General features: G+C 46.8%; 1 protein-coding gene across 1 annotated transcript in view; it reads left to right on the forward strand.

Annotated features, from left to right (window-relative positions):
• PRRT1 (proline rich transmembrane protein 1) overlaps positions 1 to 25797 on the forward strand; it is a 227036-nt gene that overhangs the window by 159434 nt on the left and 41805 nt on the right. The window contains exon 2 of the mRNA XM_069635023.1: positions 14648 to 14949. Coding sequence (XP_069491124.1) covers positions 14648 to 14949 — 302 coding nt within the window. The remainder of the gene's footprint in view (positions 1 to 14647; positions 14950 to 25797) is intronic.

The raw sequence follows: 25797 nt of genomic DNA on the forward strand, positions 1-25797 counted from the left end.
AACTTAACAATGGGGAGGAAAATAAACACCTCTTTGATATGCAATGTTTCACCTTGAAGCTAGCTCCCACCCCTCTGTATGAAGGGCTGTGAATGTCATGTCTGGGACAACTGTTTACCTAGGCAAACTCCCTTTAAGAGGGACGAAGTATGTGATTTGAGGGAGACAGAAGCCTGTTCTTACCACAAACTTCAAGGGAGACCTGCCGTTTGATCAAGAGCCACAGAGGGCTCAGTTAATCAGAGAGACACTTTGATCTACAAAAGACAGTAAGATGGGTGGGACTTAGGAGTACATGTTATCTATCACCTCTTACCTTTCCTGTTGCAAAGCACTTTGGTCCTGACCTCACGCATAACAGAAGATTGTTGGTGAGGACCCCAGATTGGTTTCTTAAGGTAGGCTTAGCCTTCACCAATCACTAGGGCCCATTTGGCTTTAAAAGGGGGCTGAGCCCCTCACTTAGCAGATCATCCGACGACTTCGAAAGGAGTAAGAAGAAGGACTCATTTGGACCCTGGCTGAAAGTACAGTCTGCCTTACAGCTTCCGCCAGTCAAGGAAGGCCAGGATTTCCAGGAGGAAAGCAAGATCCCTCCCCTAAACATCTCCCAGGGAACAGAGGGAGATACCGACCTCCGAGGACCCATCCGGCAACTCCAGAACCAGTACCCAGACAGCACACAACATGCCCTGCTAGGTTCTGCCAGCAAACTTCCTAGGTGGGAAGTGCCAGAGAGTATCTGAACAAAGGACAAGGCTGTTGCCTGCAAACACTCTCCTCAGCTTTGGACCATCTGCCTTAAAGGACGACACAAGCCCTGCGAAGAAGCTAGGAGGAGTGCCACAACAAGCATCAACCAACGTCAATCTTTTAAGGACATTTTCGAGGCAGTCGAGCCCTCGAACCATGACCGGCTGCACCACTGACTGTTGTCACGCTGCAGTCACTAACGCCGTCCAAGATGCCTTGACCAGCGTTCTAGATCTGCCAACCAGCACAGAGACAACGATTCTTGACCCAAATCCACCGTGTAGGCCAGCCTGCAGTCATCCGTCCAGCACCGCTTGCCGAACTGCCTGCCGCCTGATACCCACAGCTGTCTCCCGTCTTGAACTGTGTCGTAGGAGCTGCAAAGCATCCAGGAACCGACTCAACACTGTCAAGCATCAAGATCATCTCAAGCACCAGGTACATTGTGGTTCTGTCCCCCTGGTCCTTCTCCGGAAGGCCCCTAGTGAGATTTACGACCCCTTGCTCCCTTTGTGCTGAAACCAAATAACCTTGAACAGTTATACTACGCTTACCTTGTGGTGGATTTTGTCATTGGCGACGACGATCAGTGTGGACCCCATCTGTCTCCACGCGTGTGTCTCCTGCGCTCCTGCTGTCTTCATTGCGGCGGACAGTCTCAGCTGCCGGGCCGTGTGCTTGCCCAGCCAGTGCGGTCATTCGGCGTGCTGTTGGCCCGATCTGCGCAGAAAAGGAAGATCGGAGGTGCTGGGCATACCAGAGGGCTGTCGGTGGTTGTCGGGGTGTTGCGGCGGATGGCAGGCCCCTCAGTGGGTGTGTGCTGCCCTGCCCCATCTTCCGGCAGCTGTTGGAGCTGTCATCAGCCTCTGAGGGATTCGTGCGGCTTTAGGAGGCGGTCTCTGGCGGGTCCGGCTCGGGGTTGGGCTGGATCGGAGCCCAGCTTGCGGAGCGAAAGCGGCCAGGCTCGGCCCGGGGACGCGGCCAGCCTTCTTCCCCTCTTCCGCTTTGCCCGCTCTGAGCCACATTGCACCGCTGTCCAGGGGGAAGAGCCAACTCCCCTGTGTCCGCGTCCGCGTTGGATGGGACGCAGCCGACGCTGCTGCTGCTGACGATGTCCTGTTAGGATTCAGGGCGTTACTACACAGCAAGCGGCAGCTGTATGGTGTGGCGCTGACTGTTGAGCAGCATCGGCAGTAGTTATTCGTTTCTGGCAGCAATTGAGTTGTGGCCACTGTAGACTGGTAGGTGACTTTCTTCTAGCACTGCCGGTGGGGCTGCCAGGAGGATCTGTCTCACGGATTACGAGTTTGAGAATTGTACATTACCTTCACTTTGGCAGTGCCGCCCCGCATATTTTGGTGTTACAGTTTACAATTTCTCACTGTTGCTGAGAGGAGCTGACATATAGTTCTTGAAGACACCTTTCCTGTGTTGACTGGTGATCGGGGGAGGGGGATCCTGTTTTTGATCGCCACAGAGGAAGTACTTTCCCAGTTACTTGAGATCTACAAACTATTTGGGTGTGGATTGTGGTACTCTCACTTGAACATGTTGCACACAGCTGCAAGGCCTTACCCCGCCTTCTTGCCAAACCCTGGTGAACCCACTGCTCCATGGGATCAGTGGGTGGATGCCTTCAAAGTGTATTTGAGGGCTGCCGGCGGGACGAAGTTTACTGATGATGAAAAGGAGGCTGCACTTCTTAACTGTATTGGTACTGAGGGGTTGAGGGTTTTCCGTCACCTGCCTGGAGAGAATGTGATGGTTCCAGGTGGCGGTGAGGGAGAAATGGTCATAAGTGCATATGAGACTGCCTTGAAGAAGATGCAAGCTCGTTTTGATAAAAGGGTTAATGTTGTCTTAGAGCGTTATAAGTTCTTTTCTAGGGCACAAGGGTCCACAGAGTGCATTGATGCCTATGTTACAGCATTACGAGCGCTTATGGCCACATGTGGGTTTTCGGGTAATTTGGATGAACACATCAGGGATCAAATTATGATGAAGACATTTAATCAGAAAATCAGTGAAAGGTTATGGATTGAAAGCGACCCACCCTTGGATAAAGTTTTGGAGATTGCAAGAGCAATCAATTGAGGCCTCCAGGACAAGTGTACAGATTGTTACTGAGAGGGATGTCTCTAGGGATGTGGTTCATGCTGTGATGCTGAGGAACAAAAAAGCTGTTGATAAGTCTAATAGACAAGGGGGCAGGTGGTCTAAGGGTAAAGATGTGTGTAAAAATGGTGGTTGGTCTAGTCATGCGGCTGATTCTAAATCATGTCCTGCTAGCAATGTTGAATGCAGGAAATGTAGGTGAATGGGTCATTACGCACGTATGTGTAAAATGCAAGTGGTGGCTAGTGTGACTCCAGAGGATTCGGCACTGTTGCAAGAAGGTGCCTCCGGCAGTAGGCCTGAGCAGGGAGTGATTTTGCATGTGGATGGATGTATGCGCAAGGGCCCCTGGATCTCAGTGTTGGTTGATGATCATCCGGTGGATATGTTGGTTGATTCAGGGTCACCTTACACCTTGGTGGCTTCAGAAGTATATCAAGGAGATTTGGGGAAGCAGATTTCAGCTTTGCTTGCATCGGACATCAAACCGTGTGCCTATGGGCAGAACCCTATTGATGTACCTGGCTACAATTGGTCGAATTTCTCGTTCAATGGTAGGCGGGCTCTAGGTAAACTGTATGTGGCGTCCAAAGGCACTAGTGTCCTGGGTTGGGATGAGCAGGCGGCTTTAGGCATGCAGATACATCCGGGTAAGGAAGTTCCTGTTCTCAGTATTGCAGAGGGAGGTGAGGATAGTACCACGGTTACTCCGGCTTTGCTCATGGCTGAGTTTCCGGAGGTATTTTCGGATACCCTTGGTAAGCTCAAAGGTTTTGCCCATCGCATTGTATTGAAGAGGGGTGCTGTGCCTAAGGTGCACAAGGTCAGAAGAGTTCCGGTGTCAGCAAGGGAGGGATTGGAAGCTGAGTTGATTAAATTACAGACGGCAGGCATAATTGAACCTATTGAGTCGTCAGAGTGGTTGTTTCCGGTGGTCCTGGTCAAGAAGGGTGACTGTGGTATCAGAATGTGTGTAGATCTCCGGGAGCTTAATTCCAGCATTTAGGTGGATCGGCACCCCTTGCCGAACATTAACGAGTTGTTGTTGACATTGGGTGATACAAAGTATTTTTCCACCTTTGATTTGTCTATGGCTTACCATCAAATAGACCTGCACATTGACTCTAGGCCTCTCACATCATTCGTGACTCCTTTTGGGGCATACCGTTTTTGTCGCATGCCATTTGGGCTTGCTTCGGCCTCTGCAGTATTCCAGCGTTTGATGCAGGAATTGTTTGGCTGATTGTCCGGAATAAGTTATTTTCAGGATGACATCTTGGTGTGGGATGGTAGTAGGGAGGAACATGATGTCAGGGTCAGGAATGTGATGCAAATTCTTAAAGAGAGAGGTCTGACTGTGAAACTGTCTAAATGTCAGGTGGGGGTGGATAAAGTTACCTATTTGGGTCATACACTGAGTTCGGAGGGTGTTAGCCCTAAGGTTAAGTTAGTCCCGGTTATGAGAAATACACCTGTTCCTGCCAATAAAGACCAGCTGAGGGCTTTCTTGGGTCTGGCAGAGTATTATGTTAAATTCATTCCCAACTATGTTGAAAAGACGGTGGCCATGAGGGCCCTGATGAAGAAGTCAGCCAGATTTGTGAGGTCCGAGGAGTATGCGGCAGAATTTGAGCTGGTTAAGAGGGAAGTGGAAAATGCTCCGTGCCTGAGATCATTTCATCCCAAGAACAAAACTGTACTCACAGGGGATGCGAGTGATGTGGGTTTGGGTGCAGTGTTGGAACAATGGTTGGATGGTGAATGGAACCCGGTGGCTTTTGCTTCAAGGACTTTAAGGAAAGTGGAGAGCAGGTACTCGGTGATCGAAAGAGAGGCTTTGGCGGTGCTGTGGGCTTCGAAGCATTTCAAGACATTTCTTTGGGGTGTTCCATACATAGTCAGGATGGACCATAAACCTTTGGTCCAGGTGTTTTCTACCAAAGGTGTGGTGGCAGTATCCCCAAGGATAGCGAGGTGGTCGGTTGAGTTACAGGATTACAATTACAGGATTACAATTTCACCTTGCAATATTTTCCAGGAAAGCTCAATGAAGTGGCAGACTGTTTGTCCCGTTTGCCCACGGTGGATGGTGACAGTCAGGATCAGGTGGTGCTGGAGAAAGAGGAGGACTTGCAAGGCTGTCAAGTTGCTTATATTGCATCTGCCGTGGAAAAATCGTTGTGGGACGTTGAGTCTGAGGCTGATGTTGAATTGAAGTGGATCAGGGAAGGTCTCATCAGAGGCTGGCAGGCAGTTGAGGACAGACCTGAGGGGAAGGGCTATTCTCAGGTATTGCATGAATTGGCTGTGGGTCCTTGGGGTGTTTCCAGAGGTGTCAAGTTAATACCGCCCGTCAGTCTCAGAGGTAAAATTGTGGAGTTCGCGCATGCTGGGCATTTGGGTCGTTCTTTGACCAAGAGGAGACTTAGGGAAAATTACTGGTGGCCGTCGATGGACAAAGATTTTGAACAGGTGGTAAAAGAATGTCAGGCTTGTGCCATCAGCGAAAAAAGCAAGGTATTGCATCCCCAACTGATACATCCTGTAGATGTTCCCAAACAGGTTTGGTCTAAATTGGCTTTGGACATCATGGGCCCCTTTGAATGTCTTCAGCCTGAGAGTAGATATTTGTTGGTTCTAGTGGACTATACGTCTAGGTGGATTGAGGTAGCTGCGTTTGGAAATGTCACTACCAATTCGGTTATTGCCTTTTTGAGGAAAGTGTTTGACCGTGAAGGGTTACCTGCCAACTTAGTGACAGATAATGGTGTGCAGTTCATGTTCAGAGCTATGAAAGATATTCTTGATCAACATGCTATCTCCCATCATCGGACTGCTTTATATAATCCGTCAGCCAATGGCCTGGTTGAGAGGGTGAATGGTACTATTAAGTCTGCCATACAATTGGCTTTAGCTAATGGTTTGGATCGGCAGGAGGTTTTGACACAGTATTTGGCTGCTTATCGCAGGACTCCTTCGTTGGTCACGGGGAAGTCTCCATTTGAACTTATGAGGGGCAGGAAGGCAGACACCTTGTTGAGAACTTTGGCTTTGGGTGGTGGAGGTCCATGTGAGGTGGACCTGGAAGGCATCCATCGTAGTATTCTGGCACGCCAGGAAGCTTTGGCTTCTTCTCAGAAGTCCAGGAAGGAATTACAGGTTATGCCTGGGGATACTGTGTACATAAGAAATCCTAGGTTTGTTCAAAAGGGCAACAGTTAAGACTGTTTGCTTTACCAACTACCCTCCTGTCAGTATCCAGAGTGCATCCCTTTCCTTCGTGAAACTATCTGTCCTCTGTGCTCCTTTACAGGGTTGGCTGTATTTTGTAGTGTGCTAGAACTGTCTAATAATAAAGTAGATATTTGTATACAACCTTGACTGGACAGTCCCTTTTATCATTGGGTAATCATTGTATTTTCGCTGTGTTGCAACTAACCAATGATCCACAACCTTGCGGAGATAAGCCTGCCGTTGCGTACACGTTACCAACATTGGACAAGGAGGTTTATAATTTAGTTGTATTTCCAATCTGTTTGGATCCCTTCTGGTGTACTAGAGGTGTGGGGCTGATTGATGGTTTAGAAACAGATATTCATCCCTGGACACCCGGTGCCTCGGAAGTTGATTTGTCACAACACCACTTTCTCCCGAGGCACCCGGCTATTCAGTACTGCATCCTCCTCACTGTATACCACTTTCTCCTGAAGCACCCGAGTATTCAGTACTGCATCCTCCTCACTGTACACCACAATCTCCAGAAGCACCTGGGTATTCGGTGCTGTATCCTCCTCATCGTACACCACTTTCTCCTGAGGCACCCGGGTATTCGGTACTGCATCCTCCACACTGTACACCACTTTCTCCTGAGGCAACCTTGTTCCCTTCCCGCCTTGAAGCGCTTTGAAGCTCTTCACCTGTGTATAAGCGCTATATAAATGAACAATACATACAATTAAAATAAATGGTTTGTAGGTTGAGCTGCAGTGCCTCCATAAACCCTGCCTCTTGGTGCCAGAGTCCCTGGCAACATACCAGATCCTTGATATACGTTACTCAATTTCAACGCCATGCCACAAGGTATACTTATGTCCCTTGCGGCACGAGCATAACATTTTTTAATATGACCAAGAATTTCATTGTCGGGACTTTAAAATTGTTGAGTGTTTTTTAACAAAGTCACTATCACAAAAATGGATGCTTTCAACTAAACATGGATTTAGTGCAATGGCGCAAAGCATTATACCAATGTGGCACAACATGATTGCCACTATGTTATGAATGAACGAAACATATTGGTTTGTTTTTTAGATGCATTGACCATCTTGATGCGAGCATTAATTACTCAGACCATTTTTGGGGACTGGTTGGTTATTGCACGTCCAATTTGGTTGTTGGAGAATTGGTCGCACATTTTTTGCACGTTTTGGCGCATATATATGTGGGGGGGTAGGAATAGGGGTATGATTAATGTAAGGGGTTAAGGGCGGTTTGCAGGGTCTCCCCCCCCACATATATATGCGGCACAATGTACCTGTGAAAAATAAATTTGCGCCCAATTCTCCAACGACCAAAAAGATTCGCAGTAATCCACCCAAACCCCTTTTTCAACTAAACAGAAGCACATGACAAAGAATCATGCTGTAATATTGTATTAAGAACGATCACAGTGTCTGTTAATGTATATGTGACTTAGGACCTGTGTGACCTCCATTTCACGCTAGAAATTGTCAATGAACAATTGTACAACTAAATATTTGGGTGCCTGCTGCTTGCTGGTCTGGTTCACGGAATAAAGCTGCCGGATGGAAGTCATGTGATATTTATTATCTGCTGAACAAGGGGAAAATAATTGCCCTTCTGCAACCAGGTGCACAATATCAGTAGCTGCCATTACTCCCCTTTCTTTATGGATAAAGGATTACCATTCATCCTCAAATTTAGTAGCCCAGGAGAAGCGACCTGGAGGCACCGTGGTTTTTAGACGAGTAACTGCAAATCCCACCTGAATGTGAACAATGTCCGAGCACAATCCCACCTAAAGCGCACTATAGATGAACTTTAATGATCTTGACCAAAGGAACGCTAAACCCCTGGTGAAGACTCGGTCACTTTTCATGATCACGTTTTGATACCGGACCAAAACTGGTTGGAGTTTCTCTTTGGTTAGATAATGATTGGTACAAACATGAAACAAAAATTCCTGACTTAATGTATTCTAAATAAGTAAGGTATGGAATTAGATTGTTTGACCGAAACGTGCCTTATGTATAATATGGAGAATTCATGTATTTAAGTGTTGGTATGAAATTCAGGTCTGAGGTCACGGGTGATGACTATGCACTCTAGAATTGATGTAGATGTTAATTTTAGGAAATTTGAATATGATAAAGAATAACTGAAGGGGCATGTTATGGGAGTTAATACTGTGAAATGCTTGTGCTTTCTATATGCAATTTGTGCATTCAATGAACCTTGAAGACGACAGGAATGAAATTAAAAAACACTTGACTATCATCCCATTGGCTGATTGGATTATGGTGGCCGTGGTTATTAAGCCTGAGGAGGGACTTAAAATGGCCCCTTGGGAACCTTATTTGTATGTGGACGATTCAAGGGTCGTCAATCGAGGAAAAGGTGTGGATCCTTTTTCTGAGACCCATCAGTCTTTTTAATTCCAGATTTCTTTCCCATGTTGCAGCTGCCCCCCCCCCACCCCCGCCCATTGTACTGTGCATGATCCTAATGAGCATTCAGTGCCCTGGGCTGGTGATTTGTAATATCCAGAAGCAGCTGCCAGTGCCTCTGGCCCCAGGGCTTCCAGAGACTTTTTCCAAGCCTAGCCCTCTCTTGGGGACTTTTCCTGTTCACACCTTAGTTTTTGCAAACAATCCAGAGTCCTAAAGCTTCTCTGGGAGATGGAGGAGACTGTTTGCAGAAATGAAGGCTAGGGAATCGTTCACATGCATTCCCTTGGAAGCTTAATTGCTCGAACCGATGGGGGCCTCTTAAGAAAGCCTTTTTTGGAGCCTGGCTTATCAAAAGGTTTGGACACAAAGTAGCAGTGTTTTAAGGAAGAGGTGGTTCTTGTGCGGGGCAACTTGTGAGCAGAGTCGGTTGCAATTTCTGCGACCCTAGGTAAAGGGATGCTACCCACCTCCAAGGTGTCACATTCCCTTGACAAAGGCAGGAGTGCCTTGGAAAACCTGGGCAAACAAGTGTACCCAAATTCTGCATTAAACTTGAGGGACACATCAATTGTTCGTTCATCTCAGCCTGCTATCCTTCCCAAATCTTGGAATAAAGGGATAGACTAGTTGAACATTTGCCTAAGGAGGTGTTTGAGGAAGTTTCCTTCCTTTTGGAGTTGGATAAAAGATTGCTCTCCGGTAACTGTTAATCGAAACAGACACGACTGACTCCGTAGCCAGAGGAATGTCCCAGCGAAGTGTCATGCTGTGCCATGTCTATTTCAAAGCTTGCAATTTGAAATCAGATATTCAGGAAATGGTCCTCTATCTCCCTTTTCACCTAATACTGAAGAGGTACCGCGGCAAAGCAAGTGTGACTTGCAGGTCTACAGGTATCTTCTCATTTTTCTCAGGTGTTTAAAGGTGCACAAGTCTGGACAGCCAGGAAAATCTAAACTTGGCCGTGGGGATAAGAAGATGCACTCCAGGATCTGGAATAAGAGTTGTGGTGCTGCTGCTGCAGAGTCGGTTGACCAGACTGAGACTTTGGCTTGACGCCCCTTGAGGTGACAGTGCCCAAGGCCCCTCCTTCTATAGAAATACCCTTTCCTCGGTAGCCAGCTGAGCCAGCATTCAGATGAATGAGGAGGAGCCACAAAAGGCGAGGGGGTCTTGGACTTAATAAGATGGGTTTACTCACTGAGGCTTCCACCGGTATCGCCTCTTTGTCATCAGAGTAGCCTCAGAAGTCTTCTCAGAGATGCAAAAAGTTATTATCTCTGGATGTCATTGAGAAAGCCTATGACTTGTAAAGCACTCAGTTTCTTACTGAAGCTAGGTCAGGTTTGGGTTTCGCTGGTTGTATCGATTGGCATCTGAGTCCTTTTCGTTGTCCGTCCACGTTATCTGCACACTGTTTTCCATCTGTGCCTTGATACAATGTAGTTTGTTTAGTGCGCAATATAAATATTTCAAATCAGGAGGGGCCGCCACGCGGACTAGGGTTCAATACTCCTCTGGGCTGACTGATGCCTGACTGATGCCTCCACTATTCCAAAGGCTGTAAATTGAGTACCACAAATGTAGGTAATAACGATGGTAATTAGTAACACCTGTTACAAAGTGCTGTGAAACTGGAAATTCTATGTTATGTTATGTTACTTGGCATTTGTATAGCGCCTTATGTATCATTGGTATGATCTCAAAGCGCTGGTAGTTTGAACGCCCTCGGGAACCGCAGTTCAAGTCAGTTGAGAGAGAGACATAAAGTGCGTGGGCACACCGGGTATGTGAGCAGCTGGTGTGGTTGTTGCATGATAGCTGCTTCTTAGCAGTAGGTGTGGTGTTGAGGAGATCAGTTGAATGTGTTCAGTCCGGAGTGTGGACATCCAGACTGAGTTCTGGCTGCGTTAGGCCTGAGGAGACGCCTAAGCTAGCCGGTATGTGCTCAGCTAGCTGTGTTTTATTAGGATGATGGGTAGTTTGATGGGTCATGTTAGTATGAGAACAGCTATACCGAATGTGTCATAGTACTGCTGTGTTCTAGTTGAATGGTGATGTATAGGAGAGAGTAAGCGTAGTAGTGTGATATTGTGGTAATCAGTAAAGTGTATGCGACCAGGCACACTTAATGATGTTGGGAATACCTTCTAAATTCAGCTTTAACACAGTGACGCTATTAGGGTACACTCAACGATGGTGGGAATACCTTCTAAATTCAACTTTAACACAGTGACGCGATTAGGGTACACTCAGTGATGTTGGGAATACCTTCTAAATTCAACTTTAACACAGTGACCCTGTTAGGGCACACTCAATGATGTTGGGAATACCATCTAAATTCAACTTTAACACAGTGACGCTATTAGGGCACACTCAATGATGTTGGGAATACCATCTAAATTCAACTTTAACACAGTGATGCGATTGGGGCACGCTCAATGATGTAGGGAATACCTTCTTAATTCGTCTGACACAGTGACTTTAATAGTGACGCTATTGGGCACACTTTCTAAAATCAACTTTAGCACAGTGACGCTATGAGACACACTCAATGATGTTGGGAATACCATCTTAATTGAACTCAACACAGTGATGCTATTAGGGCATACTTTCCAAGTTCAACTTTAACACTGTGACGCTATTTGGGCACGCTTTGTAAGTTCAGCTTTAACACTATGATGTGGTGCTATATAAAACACAAAAAAATAAAATATTCCTTCTGTCCTTCTGATCGCATTTGGCCAGTTATGGCTTCAAAATGGACTCTAGTAAACAGTATATTTTGGTATCGGGTAATAACGTCAGCATACATAATGTCCCCATACATAATGTCGCCGGGAAAAGCCATTGGCGACATTAAATATGGTGACATTATGCATGGGGACGAGTTGCGGGGATGTCCCCTGCTCCCCTTGTAAAAAAAAAAAAATGTCAGGGGTTGCAGGGGTGTCCCTCGCATGTTCAATGTAATAATGTCTCTGCAAAAAACGGCAACTTTTTAGTAAGGAGACATTTTTCCGGGGACATTATTACAGGAATCTATCTTTTGACTACTGTCACCTACTTGAACAGAGGCGAAAATCTCTTCTTTCTGCAGTATGCGAAAATCAGATATTTCTTTGACAGCCTCCTTCAGCTCAACCACCAGGCCCTCTCCCGACTTAAGCAGGAACTTGGTCATGGATGCTCTAAGGAGAAATCCCTGTGAGCCTATGGCTGCCTGTGACCATGATGTTCTTTCCAGGAAAGCGGCCTTCCTAGTTGCTGTCACCTCTGCAGGCGACGACAAGGCAGCTCATAAAACAGTTCCTTCCTTCCTCGCAAGGTCTCCACTGACTTCCACTTTTTCTGCCTCGGGCTCATAGTCTCGAGCAGAGGCCCTCCACAGTTTGGATCTGGACAGCATGTTGCAGGTCTAGTTGAACAGAACTACAGCCTTGCGCAGGTCGCAAAATCTTTTTGTCACTCATAGCAGTGTTTCACATGGGATCAAGAAGTACAAAGGCACTAAGGCCAGATAAATTGTGTCCTTCATCACTAAGGCTGCACACCCCCTGCATAGTCTTCCCCTGTCAGAAAGACTTGCAGGGCTTCCCTCTAGATCGAAGGCCTCATCTCTCCGGAGGCCCCCGGGCTACTGTCCATGCATAGTCTTCCCCTGTCAGAAAGACTCCCAGGGCTTCCCTCTAGATCGAAGGCCTCATCTCTCCGGAGGCCCCCGGCTACTGTCCATGCATAGTCTTCCTCTGTCAGAAAGACTCCCAGGGCTTCCCTCTAGATCAAAGGGCTCATCTCTCAGGAGGCCCCTGGGCTACTGTCCATGCATAGTCTTCCCCAGTCAGAAAGACTCGCAGGGCTTCCCTCTAGATGGAAGGCCGCATCTCTCCGGAGGTCCCCCGGCTACTGTCCATGCATAGTCTTCCCCTGTCAGAAAGACTTGCAGGGCTTCCCTCTAGATCAAAGGGCTCATCTCTCAGGAGGCCCCCGGGCTACTGTCCATGCATAGTTTTCCCGTCAGAAAGACTCGCAGGGCTTCCCTCTAGATCCAAGGCCTCATCTCACCGGAGGCCCCTGGGCTACTGTCCATGCATAGTCTTCCCCTGTCAGAAAGACTCCCAGGGCTTCCCTCTAGATCGAAGGCCTCATCTCTCCGGAGGCCCCCGGCTACTGTCCATGCATAGTCTTCCTCTGTCAGAAAGACTCCCAGGGCTTTCCTCTAGATCCAAGGCCTCATCTCTCCTGAGGCCCCCGGCTACTGTCCATGCATAGTCTTCCCCTGTCAGAAAGAGTTGCAGGGCTTCCCTCTAGATCCAAGGCCTCGTCTCTCCGGAGGCCCCCGGGCTACTGTCCATGCATAGTCTTCCCCTGTCAGAAAGACTCCCAGGGCTTCCCTCTAGATCCAAGGCCTCGTCTCTCCGGAGGCCCCCGGCTACTGTCCATGCATAGTCTTCCTCTGTCAGAAAGACTCCCAGGGCTTCCCTCTAGATCAAAGGCCTCATCTCTCAGGAGGCCCCCGGGCTACTGTCCATGCATAGTCTTCCCCTGTTAGAAAGACTTGCAGGGCTTCCCTCTAGATCCAAGGTCTCATCTCTCCGGAGGCCCCCGGGCTACTGTCCATGTGCTCTGCACGCACTGTTTTTGAAGATTACTGTCCCCGACCTGCACTGGTCCCAAATGGCACCTCTCAGGACTCCAAAACGAAAGGATCCCAAAAGAAACCGCAATGTGGTTTCATGACATCATACGCCCCATGATCATTCAATTCCCCCTTACCAACACAACGCAATACTTTGGCGCCGAGTCAAAACGAATCCTGTGTGTGGTGTAAATATCTCCTATATGTGTGGAAACAGTTCTTACAGAGGCACTATACACTACAAGCAGGAGAGATAGCTAGAAAGATAGATGGATGGATTATAGACAGACAAAATGGGAGGATAGATCAAATGCAAAAATGATAACCTGCAAAGATAGTTAGACACATATATATATAGGGAGCTCAGATACATGGATGCATCGGTTGTTTTATTTGTTTCCTTTGTAAACTCTGTGTAAACTGCAACCGATCGATACACGTATTCCCCATGCTCCTGAATAGGCTCACTCAACATCAGAGAGAACAGATACACACGTATCCAGCAGCTTTGAATAATGTTTTCCTCTCACTCCCAACTATTTCTGCTTCCCATAGTCCTCCTTACTCCACGCATTCCGCACACGTACCTACACTTTCACAGTTCTCCATCAACACGACCAGCTGTGACCTCAATGTAACACCAAGGTTTCTAAGATAACTTAGTGAATGCCCTTAAAGTTGACACTTTTGTAGGTGTGCCCCTCCTCCCCTTTAGGACACACCCCTGGCACACCCACCACCCCAGGCCAGGTCCCATGGAATAACCACTTCAGATGGTCTGGTAGTGAGTAAAGCATGCATAACTGTGCATAACATTTGCGAAAACATGAACACATCCCATTTAGTAATGTATTCTGTGAGTCTTTTGTGAATTAGTCTTACTCAGTATAAGGTAACAAAGTCCCCTACCGAACCCAAGGGACTTCTAAAGGGGGTGACCAGAGGGCCAGGTTCCTCCCCCATTTAGCAGATGATGTAACCGGAAGTGGTATGCAGAGGATCTCCTGGCCACGCCCACGTAGTCCCCATCACAGGTGAGGGGCAATCACAGCAAAGATTTTAGGGACACTGCTCCTTTAAGAAAGACAAGGGAAATGGCAGATGACACGTCCTGGCGCTTCAATAGCAGAGATACCCTCCTTTTCACTGATCTCCACGAAGAGGGCGCTGGCCTTCTAAGAAGCACGGCACTTTGAATAGGAGTGAGGCCAGTGCAACCGATGTTGACATATGAGGCACGAGCACTTTACTGTACTTTCATGTAGACTATTTTCCAATATATGTTGGCAAGTGAGGCAAAGGAGGGGGTACATGCTCAAGTGGGGTGAAGTTTATTCAGAGCTAAGCTGCAGAAGCTACTGCAGCAATCAAATGCAATGCAATCTTACTATTTGATGATGTGCTGTGTTCTACTTAAGGTGGGCTTCTGTTTGTTTTTCATGATTCCCAGATGGGGCCCCCCACACCTCGCCTCCTCCGTATAACCCTGTGCAACAGGAAGGACCATGCAACGGCGTCATTCCAGGCTACAACGACCCCCCGCCACAGCCAACTACCGCCACTCTCACCAGGCAAGACGCGCAGGGGGGCTACGTGCAGGAGACCCAGTTCAATGGCGCCCCTCAGGGGGGCTATGTGGTCCAGACTCACTCGCAAGGAGGAACGCTGCCCGCGGGGGGCTACATGCACCCCGGTTACCAGGTCCAGCTGCAGCCCTGCACCGCCTACGTGCCAGTGTATCCCGTCGGGACGGTAAGCCGGTGCACAGTACCCACACCACAAAGAGAGATGGGGGGGGCTATCATTTAGTCCAAAAGGCTCAGGCACCACAAATGCAACCCTATGCATTTCTGGTTTAAATCCTCTGTGTGGGGGGACAATACATCGAAGGGTTGCCTTTAATTCGGGGCAAGAAGAGACTCAATGCATGTTATGGGTGAGCATGTCCTTTGATTGTCATCTGTTAGATGCAGAATTGGGTTGTGCTGTTTCTACATTTCATACATGAGTTATGATGTAACAGGCATGTACATGAGCCTGGAGGAGGACGCAGTGTTGAAAGACTAGTGGGAGGCGTAGCGTAGCATCCCTGATACCACCAAATGGATTTGCCGTTACCGCCACTTGGTCCGGTGGAATTACCGCCAGATCACAAGTGGTGGTATGGCAGGAGTTAGACCCCATTTATGGATTCCATAGGACCCCCTGCGATTTCAGCAGAATTACCACCAGTGATAGTGCTGACAAAATTGATGTTTTTTGCAGTAAGGTGGCAGTTACCTCCAGCGTTCTAAAGCGCAAACCAAGCTAGGAAGAAAAAAGAGCACAAGAGGTAGATTACGGGCGCGTTTCGGAGCCCGGCCAAGACAGCAGCGTTTCTGTAAAGTTCGGCACTAAGAGGAGCAGTCTTAGGGCCTCATCACGAGTTGGGCTGTATTCCCAGCTGTAATACCGCTGACTGTAATAGAGCTAGCACTGACCGGCCTGGGGGTATTACCACCGGATCACGGGTTGGGCCTTAATGGTAAATCCCCATTCCTGATTGGGTCCATTGGATCCAATGGGGAATTTTCGGTGCTAATACTGCAGGCTAATACAGCCGGCTGTAATACCGCCAAAACCAGGGATTTTCACCTCCAGAAAAAAGCTGGAGGTAAAACAGATGCTTTTTGGCGCCCAACTCGTGATAGGGCCAGCCCTTTAATGCGGCAGTAATACCGTTCCCACCGCATTTAAGGGCTACAGCCCAACTCGTGATGAGGCCCTTAATCTAAATGTTCTGAGAACGGGTGAGTTCTATGCATCGCCATTCTGTTCTCCAGGAGATGAGTGCTGCAGAGCACCCTACAGATGTGCAAGGAGTGCTGCCCAAACCAATGTCCCTGGGACGGGAGGCAGCCAAATGAGTGACAAGGTAAACACTGCTCCTGGCAGCCAAGCAGGGGTGGACTGGCCTATGGGGAACTCAACAACATGGGCCTCTTTTGTGTGGTTACCTACTTCTTTCCAAATTGTCTTGTGGGAGAACCCCCCACAAACGAATCTTGAAGTGGTTGGCCTTGCTCACACAGTGTAATATGGGGCCAGTTTGAAAAACATTTGCAGGGCCTCTCTTGGTGCCCAGTCCACCCCTGAAGCCAATCGATCAAAGCTGTAACGCATTGGCACACCAATAAAGCCATCATAATGTTCCACCCTCGCACGGCCCACCATTGTACAGGCACTGGGAGGTACTAAAACCCAGCGCTGGGCTAACAAGCCTGGTTGAGCAACCCCAAGATTGCAGGGCACTATACGCAGCAGGGAAAGCGGAAAACATCCAGATATTCCATGCGTCGTGACTGACCAACCTATGTCCAGTAGGGGGTGCTATAAGGTACAACGTGCAGCGGAGTTGCACCCCGACTGATGCTGTGGAATCTGCTGGCTCATTGCACAGAAGTTCCACGAGTGCGACTCTTTGTCGCAGGCATAAGGTGAAATCTAGAAAACCTACTCCCTCTAAAGTGTTGCTGGCCCAGGAACAACACATGGAAATGGCTGAGTTCATCAAAGAAGCGCACACAATGAATGAGAGCTGTGGTGAACCCTTTGGAGGAGTCAGACTTAGTACTGACATGTTCAAGGGTCTCTATTTAATGAATAGGAAAAAAAAGCCTATCATACCCGACTGCTGTGAGGGAAGTTCCCTACCTAAGAAAACTAAGGGTGCTTGTCAAAGTCCAAAATTAAATAGTCCTTAGTACAAATCCTGTTATCTAATGGGCCGTGCCACTTAAGGAAATATAACAAAAAGGAGGCCGGAGCAATAGCCTCTGTCCTTTGCTTCTTACCTGGCCCAACACTTGGATTCCTAGAAGGCTTGTTTTTAAAAGTTGATCAATTTCTTAGAATACAGCCCTCCGCCTCTCTATGTGTTCTCTATGTCTAATTTTAAGTCTTTACATGTGTTCCATACAGTTCCCTTTTCCCAGGAAAGACAACGGGCCTCATTACGAGCATGCCGGTCTGGTAACAACGGTGCTGGTAACCCTACCAGCACCATTGTTACCGGACCTTGCACACTCTGAGTCTGCGTGCGGCTGGCAGGCGCAACGGCAGCCGTTCGCAGACTTTCATGGAGGCAACGGGACCGTTATTTACGGTGCTGGTGCCTCCGTGTTCCCCATTCCCAGTGACTCCTATTGGACTCAAATGAGAATGCGGAATACCCTTTTCCTGCCGCCTGACTTCCCCGGCTGTTACCGGCAAACCAGGTGCCAGAAAAATTCACGAGTCTGGCGGCAGCCTGCCGGTTTTACCGGCACGGCTAACGCCAGACTCGTAATGAGGCCCAATGTTTTATTAATACAATTTCACCATTTTGATAGTGTCCTTGTTTTGTTTTTAAGCAGTGGAACCCTCCAGGTTCACTTTCCTCCCAGTTCTGGTCACTGTGTTTTGTGTTTCCAGTTCTCCCCACAGTCCCATGGCCTTCTGACAGGCCTACTCCAGTGAAGCCTCGTGGGGCTTCTGCATGCTCGGGGTTTCCAGCTCCCAGCCTCAAATATGAATGTCTCTCCGTTTTTCAGGGCTATCCACTCGGGCCCTTTTGGAGGCTTGCTTTAGCGTGTTTTTGGTAGGGTGTCTGCCCGTTCTGGCTTTCTTGGATCCCGTAACCCATGTGGCTTCTACAGCCTACAAGATTATTGTTTCTTGGTTTTTCAGAGCTCCCCAAAGCCCTGTGACTCTCTGATAAGCTTGCTTTAGCAGGACCTCGGTATGGCATCTACCCGTTCAGGTTTTGTCCACTCCTGTATCCCTTGTAGCTTGTCCAACCTCAATGATTATTAGTTGCTGGTTTTTCAGATCTCCCCGAACCCCTCGGATAAGCTTGTTTCAGCTGGGTCTTGGTAGGGCGTCTGCCCCTTTGGGTTTTGTCGGCTTCCGTAACCGTTGTAGCTTTCTCAGCTTCTGATATCACATTTAGCCCCTCTCAACACTGTTAGTTCTTTGGGAGCATTCGCTTCCCTTCTGCTGCCCGACCCGGCATGGTTCATGAAATCAAACACATCAGTCCCTTGATCCTGCAGCAAACAGATCACAATTAGATTAATGAAAGGCGGATCAGTGCTGTGAAAGATAACTATGGAACTCTAAACCAAGAGGTTGGGGAAATCGATTGACTTTCTTGTAAACTCGAAGATCAAGAAAATTGGATCAGATGAAATAACCTCCCCTTGGTGGGTGTGCTGAAAGGGAATGAAGACAAGACCCCATCGCATACATGATGGTAATCATTTGGGGCATTTTTACTATCTCGAACATGAATAAAATAATCAGTAAGAGAGCTCATAGGGCACTGGTTCCCAGACCGGTGAAAGGGGAGCACCCTAGACTGATCATTATGAAAATATTGAATAACCAACATAAAGTCACGATCGTGATAGATATCAAATGATATGGGGCAACTATACAACTCTTCAATGACTTCTCAACTGAAGCCCCCAAGTGCAGGGGGGACTTGAACAAGGTGTTTGATGCTCTCCCCAGAATAATCTCCAAGCACAAAAGTCCAGGCTCTGACCATAGGCTAGAAACAAGAAGAAGAGGCTCTCATCAAGGAGTGGGCAAAAAGGCAGAGGCCGTAACCAAAGAAAAAGTAAAAATGCAAAAGGAATGGGCAGAGAAAGAAAGGGGTGAAGCCCTGAAGAAGGAAAATATAAACCAGCAAAGGAGGTGTTGGAGAAAGGATGAGAGCCTTGGACGAAGGAGGATGGATAGCTCAGGGGCAACGTGTTTGTATTGGAAGCAACGCAGTGCAACACAGGTTCGAATCCCAATCCTGTGCTTAGAAACCACTCGTTGGTATTAAGCGTGTTATAAAAGAACAATTATAATAACAAGAAGAACCGGAAATGCTCAATGAACTATCAGAGAAAGGCAGAGCTCCAGACCAAAGATTAAGAGAAAGCCCCCAAGCAGAGGGCAGAGAAAGTAAAGGTGGAAATGCTGACTAAGAAGCAATAGAAAGAGCCTAAGGAATAAGCAGAGAAAGTAAGGGTGGGGGACAAAAGGTCGAGAAAATGAGTAACATTACCCCGATCAAGTAGTCAACAGAGAAAGAGAGGGCAAGATCGGTGAATAGAGCATCTCCCAATTGCATCTGGCCCGAATGACTTAAGTAAACAATGAGGCCATTGCAAACCTATACACTGGAAGGAGGTGGTTGATGATCCAGATGATCAAGAGGCAAGAGTAAAACTGACCTATACCCTCCTGATCGCACATGGACAGAAGGCGGCAAGATATTGATGGACGAGGCAGACTAGGTTACATTTTGACATCTGATATCAGACATTTCTTTCTGTATGAGGAACAGAGAAACACAACTTTAAATGAAACAGTGCACACGTGACCCTGCACACCGCCTGCACAAGCTACTTCTGAAGGATTCCCAGGCCTGTTTGCGAGGCCAGACATCGTCAAGGAAAATGGCCCACATGATGGTCATGCCCGACTATTCACCATCTGTGGTCCAAAGGGGGAAAGCACATTTCAGTGCCAAATGCCATTGTCTCTTGGTTTTTGTTGAGTGCAGTTCTGTCTTGAACTTGTGGACTGTTGAAAAAAACAGCTGTGCATACTGCACTGTTCTTAGCAAGGAATGCTATGGAAATCAGAGCTCGCCCCACTATGAGCGGATGGTTGATTCTTTTACCACAGCTCTGTGTGGCAGAGAGAAAGGGTCTTTCTAAAGATCACTAACCACGTGGGGTGGAAACATTATGGACCTTTATGATTGGTTTGTATGGAAATGCTGCTGAGATGATATTCAATGAACTGGGGCTCCGGAGGGGGTTTGCCAAGGGATTGCCATGGGCCACTTTCTGAATGCTGTGAGGAAACTGTAGTATGGGAATGATCTTTCATGCTTTGCATTTTACCCTGTGTTGCTTTGTAAGGAAGATGTGTCAGGTTTAGAATTGAGAATTTGGTAATTTTTTGAAGTGCTAGTGTGTTCTCTGCAATTAGCTATCCAATGTACACTGGCAATAATTCAAGCAGACTTCTGTTTACTGCGATTGAACTCGTAATGATAGATAGCAGGCTTTGATTGCTACTGCATAGACAGTTTACGATTATTTGTATATACTGTCTTGAATATAATCCAAATTATGATGAGGACACTAAGGAACAGCACAATAGTTATGCAGGTTACTTAAATGAAACATTCACATTTCCATGTGCACAAAAACCCTCAAAAATAAGACAATTCGGTAATAAAGACCACAAGAAAGACAAAGTTATTACTCTTCTGAAATATTATGGGATTTAAGCCTAATTTGAGAAACTTATCTTAAAAGAAATGGAAATTGATTATCTTTGGTATCGGTAATCAGGTGCATATTGTTATTCAAAGTCACTTTTAACTCAAGGAAGAGATGGCACAGAATCCCTGGATGCACTGTGGGTGCCATACTAACCTGCAGACATTTTGACGGAATAAGGCTTATCGAGCTGAACTACCGAGCAGTTTGGAGATGGTAACAAGCGAAGGCATGGATCTTGGAAATATGGCAGATGCCAAATACTATGAGAAGACATTCCATATATATATTTTTTTTAACAGCACGAAAAAGAAATAAAGAATACAAATGTGAGAATGGGTAAAACACTGGTTGAACGCCATTTTCTGATTGCAGTTGTGGTTGACCAACTTCTGTAGGGTAAGTGGCACAGGCCGGAGTTTACCAGGAACTACCATTATGATCAATGCTTTTTTACATGTTTACAGATGGGCTAGAGATAGGTGGAGAGCAGTAGCAATATTTATCTATCGGTTTAGAGAGCACCCGTTAGGCAGGACACAAGTTGATACAAAGGGGTGTGGACTGTGGCAGGTCGGAAGAAGGAGTCAGACACTTTAAGGACATGTTAAGGGTTCTTTTATTTAAACTTTAAGAACAATTCTATATTTCCCTATTGCTAGAGGGATTACCCTGCCTATCTAAATGAACTAAAGGTGCTCGTCTGTTATCAGGAAGTTCCAAAGAAAATAATGTCCTCCGTCCAGATCTATTTCTACCTGACCCTACCACTAATACAACCAACTTAAATGAGGCAAGGAGAATGTCTTAATTCCCATGGTATTCTGTTCTCTTCTGGTACTCTTTTATATCAATGTTCCTCTTTCTTGTGTTTGTTTCCTAACACAGCCTTCTATAAAAGTCTCTGGATATCTCCTTGATTAATACTTGTAGCTCTGCCACAATATTCGTAGGACTTGTACTTTCTTTAGTGATGTGTCTGTGACACAACCTTGACTTGTGATACTTTCTCACACTCTTGTCTGAACTTGTAGAACTCTCAGTCTGTTAATACAGGCTTTTTCAGCTTCAATGTGGTTTTATACAATTTGGTTTCCCTCCCCTCCTGGGTTCTCTCTCTGTAACTATCTTTTTCACTTGATAGTCTTATCTCCTCTCCTTTATTACTGGAGTTTAGGGCACACTTTCTCTATTCTTCACCTTTGGACCCCTAAAGTATTTTCCCTTCTTTCACTAGTCTTTGTTCCCAATCTTTATCTACTTCCCACAAAGGGTTATTCACACTCCTCTTTATATGCTTTGCACAGTTCCAGTTCAACACGTTTATATTTAGTATCTCGTCGTTATTACTGTGACGAGCTCTTCATCCGTATAATATTCTCTCGGCGACCTCCCACTTCTCCTGTTCAACTCTGTTTCCTCTCTGTATGCAGGGGAACGTTGCAGGGCATGGCATTTGCTTGGGTATTCCTCTTCTGTGTTTGCCTTCTTGTGCCTCGGTTTCACTGGTCTCCCGTTCTCGGCTTCCCTTCTGGCAGCTGACGTATATGGGTGCTGGCATTAGGATGTGGTTCACACTGCCTTCCCTGATGGTCTTGGCGTGGTTTGTTGGGCAATCAAATAGTAACAAGGGACACCAGGTGTCTAATACAACCCGATCACGCCTGGAAATACATCAAACCAAACAAATGAAAGACTGGGTGTAACGTGCATCTCTGTAGGGAACCAAAGAAAACCAGAGTCACCTCTAAACTTGTTCAGAGTTGGATTAGAAAAGATTCAATTCCAATCCGTGCTGTAGTATTCTCAGATGTCACAGTTTATTAATATAAAATCTAAATCTAAAACAGTTGTGATGATGAGATAAAATGAATCAAATTCATCATTAATACAAAAAATATTATATTAATATATATGCTCAATTAAAACTATTAGACAGACCAGCCAAAACTACCTACAACATAAGAATCAACACAAAATATAAGTGAATAATGACATAACAAGGAAATAAATAATTCTATAGTGAATATACAGTACAAAAACCGGGGGCATTATTGACAAAAGCACAATCGCTTACTAAACGCATACTTGCTGGGGACCCTCATTCAGCCTCCAGCGTAGTGACTTTAGATCCTGCAACCAGTTGGACCCTACAGCTCTCTGTGGCAACAACTTACTGGCTGGAAATTAGGGTGGGTAGTGCACATTGATCGGTGTCTCCGTCCACTCATAGTAATGCGGCACCTCAGCTGTTTCAGTATTTAAGTCCTTTCTCTAGTCATAATGTACAACCTAACTCGGATGTGAAACCTGCCACAAAGTCAATAACTAGTCACCTCAGTGTTGTAACAACAGACTATAGTGCATCTCATCAGTGATGAACTGATCCATATATCATATGTTGTCCTCCGTTTCCCCCACTGTTTGCTCCACCTCCACGACTCTCTGATCTAACCTCTCTAGTTTGGTGGATATCTCGGACATGCAGTTCTAGAACTCGGATTTGATATCTAGCATGAAGGCTTGAATATCGCCTTCGGCGGCCAGCTGATCAGTAAGGCGCTTGTGGGTCTGAGGTGGAGATTTTGCCAGGCCTGCTTTGTTCCCTTTGTCTGATGGCACAAGCATCGTGGATATGTCTGCGTTTTTTGGGGATTTTGATTGCTTGGACATGTTATCTCCCATTACAGGGGCAGCCCTGCCCATCTGATGTCGAATCCGATCAATGTGTACTGCCCACCCTAATTTCCAGCCAGTAAATTGTTGCCACAGAGAGCTCTAGGGTCCAACTGGTTGCAGGATCCAAAGTCACTATGCAGGAGGCTGAATGAGGGTCCCAAGCAAGTGTGCTTTTAGTAGGAGAATGTGCTTTTGTCAATAATGCCCCCAGCGTGCAAGAAGCAGAACCTGCTAATGATGGGTTTGGGGGAGAGGTCCCCACTTCATTCATCAGACTGCAGACAGCTGGACTCTCTCTTTGGCAGACCACATCATCAGGTGTAAAGTGGGATCAGGTTTCCTTCACCTTTGGACTGCTACTGTAAGCATGCAATGTACTATTGTTTTAAAAAAAATGGGTTTGTGTATCATACAGTTAAACAAATAACTTTTGACACATAACATCTTAGATAAAAGAAAGAAGATTACAGCTCTCATATCAAATAAAGCTCATAAAAATAGAAATACAAGCACCTTCAATCAGTGAGGAATCCAAATATACCATAGACCTCTCTCCACATCTTAGTTAGAAAGATATTCAGTCCCTCGTGAGACCCAGACACGCAGAGGCCCCATAGAGCAGCTGGAGGGAAGTGGGGATCCAATTCTGATGCCCGAAGGGCCCTTCCATTGAGCACAGTCAATGCATCACAGGTTGTCAGGAGTTGCTGTACAGTCTCCACTTCACCATTGCCACAGAGCTTGCAATGTCTAATAGAGACGGAGATAGTCCCACACAATGAACTTCCCCACAAAATTACTCATGTAAGTAGGCAGGAGTTGTCTTTTGAGTATATACTGGGAAAAACCATCTGCAGTGGATTTAGCGGCCAGGATAACAGCCATTTGCTGATGTTTGAGACCAATTTTCTTCTCATTAAACACTTAGCGTCAGCATACCCTCCTGGTTGCTCCCAACCCACCGATCCACTTTGCTCAGAATCCTACCCAATATTGATTTCTTCATGTGAACCACCTTTGTAACCAGAGCATCAAACAAAATCCCCATCAGGGTGTTTCCTTGAGCATGTGCAAGTTTCCAGTATAGCATCAGGCTGCTGACTACAATGCGTTCATGGGCCATAGTAAGATCGAATTCCAGGGCGATCATCTCAGCCGGAACGTAAGATGGTAGTCTTAGCAAACGTTTTAAAAGCCTTACCTCAATCCTGGCAATTACATCCAAGATACCCGTAACCCAGACCTCTGCTCCATAGCGAAGGATTGGCACAACCTTTGTGGAAAACAACTTAAGCAATATCCCCACTGAGTAGCCACCACCCCATGATGCAAAGGAGCAAATAGCCCCCAAAATTTGCACCGTGTGCACCTCAAGACCACACAGATCGGACATGCCTCTAGGGCTAGCTTTAAAGACAACACTCAGGTAGACATACTGGGACACCTCAATTGCCACACCGTTCATCTTCCACCCCATTCTGGAATCTATGAGATGTTTCGAAGACCATGATCTTAGTTTTATTGATAGTAACCCTTAAAGAGTTCAGGGCCGAGTAGCAATTGAGGTTATCCAATGAAGAGTGCAGGCCACCAGGTTTCAAGTCCAGGACGACCATGTCCTCCGCATAGCCCATCCATATTACCACTGTGTCACTTATCCTGGATGGGAGAGCTTTAGGGTCGACCAAGGCAAGGCCCATGTCAGAGAGATAGAGATTGAAGAGGATCAGGACTAGGAGACAACCCTGCTTCAAGCCCACTTCCCTTGTGATCCAGGCAGAGGTTCCACCATCTCCCTCCATCCTTATTTTAACACAAGTGTTAGTGTGGAGCAATACAATCATTTAATAGGCCAAGCAGGAACCCCCAAACCCACCAGCTTCCCCCATAGCCTGGCTCGGTCCACTGTGTCAAAGGCAGCGCTATAGTCCACAAATGCTGTGTAAATTGGGCAATTGCGGATCAGCCATGCCTGTTCCACAATGGTGGAAAGTGCAAGTATATTAACCCAAGTTGAGCACCCCTTCCTGAAGCCAGTCTGATTCCAGGGGATGATGTTATTATCTTCTGCCCACCTAGTCATCTCGTCCAACAGACAAACGTCCAACATGGCCAGAAGGCGGTAGTTGTGAGGGTCCGTTTGTACGCCCTTCTTATATACTGGAACTAGAATGCTATCCTGCCAGGAGCAGGGAACGGCCTGATTGATGGAGATACAGCTAAAAAGCTGATGGAGGACCCTAGCCCACAAGGCAACATCTGCCTTGAGCACAAGATTGCATATCCCATCCGGCCCTGGGGCTCTAGAGGGTGTACTAGCGGTGATAATCCCCGTAACCTCCTGTATACTTTTCTCAAGGATCCAATGGCCTAGGACCCTAGGGACAATGGGCAAGTTCTTGTAACGCTCACCTGATTCCCGCAGAGGCGCCGGTCTTGACTGGGTGAATGCCGTATCTTCAAAGGTGATGTGTAACACACGGTTGGCTCTTTGGGCTGGACCTCTGTGCACTGTATGTCTGACTCGAAGAGTAATATGTCTGCAGATAGAAAATATGGGATTAATGAACTGGGGTTATTGGGTGCCTCTCTCCTCTTCCCTTTCTCTTCT

The sequence above is a fragment of the Ambystoma mexicanum genome, chromosome 13 (genome assembly GCF_040938575.1).
Source record: "Ambystoma mexicanum isolate Mex_15411 chromosome 13, UKY_AmexF1_1, whole genome shotgun sequence".
NCBI classification, from domain to species: domain Eukaryota; kingdom Metazoa; phylum Chordata; class Amphibia; order Caudata; family Ambystomatidae; genus Ambystoma; species Ambystoma mexicanum.